This window comes from Larimichthys crocea, chromosome XII, assembly GCF_000972845.2.
Source record: "Larimichthys crocea isolate SSNF chromosome XII, L_crocea_2.0, whole genome shotgun sequence".
Classification (NCBI taxonomy): Eukaryota; Metazoa; Chordata; class Actinopteri; family Sciaenidae; genus Larimichthys; species Larimichthys crocea.
In genome coordinates this window covers 19,086,964-19,090,372 of record NC_040022.1, presented here as the reverse complement: position 1 = coordinate 19,090,372, position 3,409 = coordinate 19,086,964, and the positions used below count along the sequence as shown (strand labels likewise).

At 34.7% G+C, this 3,409-nt stretch overlaps 1 protein-coding gene across 1 annotated transcript in view; it reads right to left on the bottom strand.

Annotated features, from left to right (window-relative positions):
* Positions 1 to 1,302: 1,302 nt before the first annotated feature.
* The window catches only part of scp2a (sterol carrier protein 2a), a 23,111-nt gene continuing 21,004 nt past the window's right edge, over positions 1,303 to 3,409 (bottom strand). The window contains exon 16 of the mRNA XM_010753092.3: positions 1,303 to 1,889. Coding sequence (XP_010751394.2) covers positions 1,794 to 1,889 — 96 coding nt within the window. The 3' untranslated portion in view covers positions 1,303 to 1,793. The remainder of the gene's footprint in view (positions 1,890 to 3,409) is intronic.

Below are 3,409 nucleotides of genomic sequence, written 5' to 3'. Positions count from 1 at the left end.
CGAAAATTTTCATTTCGGTGCATCCCTAATTTCAACATATTACTCATATTACATGGTACTCAGTTCATGTTTTGATGAGCAATAAATGTAATTTAACACACACGCACACACACACACACACACACACACACACACACATGACATGTCATATATATGACATGCAGGAAAGAGCCACAGGTCGGCTCTGAACCCTATCCCACTGCAGCAAGGACTGAGCCTTTGTACATAACTATGTTTTCATCAGTGTATAATAGCCTGAAAATAAGAATCGTTACATTTTCGTTAGAATGAGCCTTTATATCTACAACACCGCTGGTCCTCATTTGCAGAGTCTGTCTTGTTGAACAAATTAACAAAATAACACTGGCTTTAATGGGGCATTACACGTTTTTCACTTTAGAAATGAGAGGGTTGCAATCCCCAAGTACACTGGTTTATGCCACTAAATCCTACACCATGCTCTTTTAAAACGTTTTTATAAAAGATAATTTTAAATAAAATTTATATATATTATATATATATATATATATATATATATATTAGATATATATATTATATAATATATATATATATAATATCTCACCCATTTAATTTGCAGTGTGCGGTTTTTTTTTTGGCCGAAACCGAATAAAAATTAAATGGTTGGCCGAATACCGAAACCGAATATGAAATGCGGTTGTTAAATTTTTCACTATTTTTTTACTATTGTATAAATAGCCTAGAATAAATTTGTAGACATGTTTTTTTTTTTCAAAGAAAGTAAACGTTTATTTAATATCCTTCAAATATTCCAGTAGAATTTCCAGTTAGTATAATTATTATTTCATTTATATTGTTAGAAAGTCCATGTTGTTTTAATCACTGTTAATTTGTTCTTGAAAGAAATACTATTTAGTTGTAGTATATTTCCGGTGAATTTCCATTTTTCAAACATTCATGAACGCATCATAGTCCTTCCGACGGTCATTGAACGCACCTCGCATGTGTGAGACGCCGTAGTTTAGAGAGAAGTTTATAGCGCCGCTAAGGAGCAGTGTATGATGTATTTCTTGCCTGTGTTTTTCCTATATCCTGCATCGTGGGTTTATTGTGTGTGAATGAGAAAATAATCAGAAACCCTGGCCAGATCACTGCGCACGTTGTTTCATTGCATCAATTGCGTCACGCCACTATTCGGCCGAAAATTTTCGGTGGCCGAATTTTCGGTGCATCCCTAGTTGAAATACCAAGAGGGTAAATATATAGATATAAACATAGTTACTGACTAGGCCTGACTTTATAGGAAGAAACCTTCAGAAGTTGTTGTCAGGTAAGGTAAGGTTTATTTTTAAAAAATTATACAATTGCTATCATTTACAGAAGTATATTCTATACCAGATCTATGATCTATTATCTATCTATTAGCTTAGTTTTATAGACAGAAATTAGAGGCACGTTGAGTGTTTAACATAATTAATCAAATCATATTTTTCACATTTTCACTGACGTTTATATCAAGCAGCTGCTAAAGATTCACTGATGTTTCAGAAATTAAATCATACTTAAACATCAGAAGGGTCAATAAGGACAACATGGATATTAGTAGTTCTGTACATACAAAACTATTAATACATATTACATTCATAGTGAATACATATGTAAACAACAAGCTCTGATATCAAAGTAGCAATTGGACACACATTATCAAAGTATTCAGTGAACTCGTTGATTGGTAAAAAATCAGGATGGATTAAGTTTTCCAACAAATTTGACCTTCAAGTGTTGCTCAGAGGACAAAAAGCTGGATCTGGCTCTCACAGCTTGGCCTTGCCTGGTGTGATTTGGAGGTTCTGCAGCTTCATAGCCATGCCCATGTTCCCAGCGATCTTCAGTTTCCCTTTAAAGAACGCCTGAGAAGACAAAAAGTAAACTTTTAACAATACTTTTGTCAATTAACAATGCATCTCTGGTACATTTAAAAAAGATGCCTTGATGTGATTAAGTACAAGAGTGAATGATTTGTTGTGTTAAATAAATGAGGTCATATCTCTCCAGTACTGTATGTCTACATGGTGTACTGGACTTTATCTTCTCGGATAAAAAGGTGGTTTTTATTTTTTATAGTTTGCTGGGTTTTTTCCTGTTGGGAACTGGAGCTCGTTAGACTCTGGCTGTGTAGCTATAAGTTGGTTGTTATCCAATTCTCTAAACCCACCTGCCAAGAGCACCAAAGCCAGGGGGCCTATAGTTTAATGGCAAGGGGAAAAAACATCATTTTTTTCCCCCCTCACACAACTTGTGATAAGGGTGGAGCCTTTTAAAATAATGAGTAAGGTTTCCAAAGTGCTAACTCAAGGCAAAGATGTGTTCAGTTCAAAGACATCCAGCAGCCCCTAAACAAAACTAATATATCTGACCATACTATATTCTTACCAAGCGGTAACCTTCCCGGCTGGGAAGTGAAGCCAATGCGTAAGTGCTAAAAACTGGAGCGACCGCTTGAGGCCAACTCCAGAAGCGAGTGCATCTCCATAAGCCCCCATAATAAAATTCTGATGATGATGATGATGATGATGATGATACAGAAATAAACATGCTATTTTCCCTGTTCATGACAACTGTACTGAGTCTGAATTTCTTTTTTTAAACCACCCATTCAAATTATATTAAGGCTTAAAGTTCTGCATAATTAACAGCCACTTGTTTGACATGTCATTATAGGTGGTTTATTAAGAGCACCCATGCGTCATTCGATCAGCACAATTAACACATATGCACCAAGTAGTGAGAATTCACAACTTTGACTTTCCTGTTGCTAAAAATGACTCTGACTGGTTCATAGAGAAACCAAATGGATTAATCTAGTAACACAGATGGTAATCTATTTCACTTTGTGAAAAACAAAACACACTATATGTCTCTATACGTCTATGGGATGACATAACAGATGGGTTTGGCTTTACCAAAAACACCCGCACCAAGCAGAGCACAGTTTTAGACTACTTCTTGACAAATCCAGAGAATTCAGGGTGCTTTCACAGATTACTTGTTTATCTGATGCATCATTTCGTTTTACCTGGTGTGAAAGCTGTTGATCAAACTTTGGTGTGAAAGCAAAGCAAATCAACCACAAAAACAAAGATGTAATCATATATATATTAATATAATATATATATAATATATATATATATATATATATATATATATATAATACACACACACACACATATACATAACATATATAAATGTACAATATAATATAAAATTAGTCTGTTACCAAAATCATTCTGTAAACCATGGTAACGAATATGGGCATCACATCACCGTGTGGAAACTGTGAGTAAACATAGCAACCACACAGTTTATATCGTCAAAATCCATTTTTTTCGTCCTATTTCTGTTCAACATGTATGAGCTTCCAGTTGCCAAC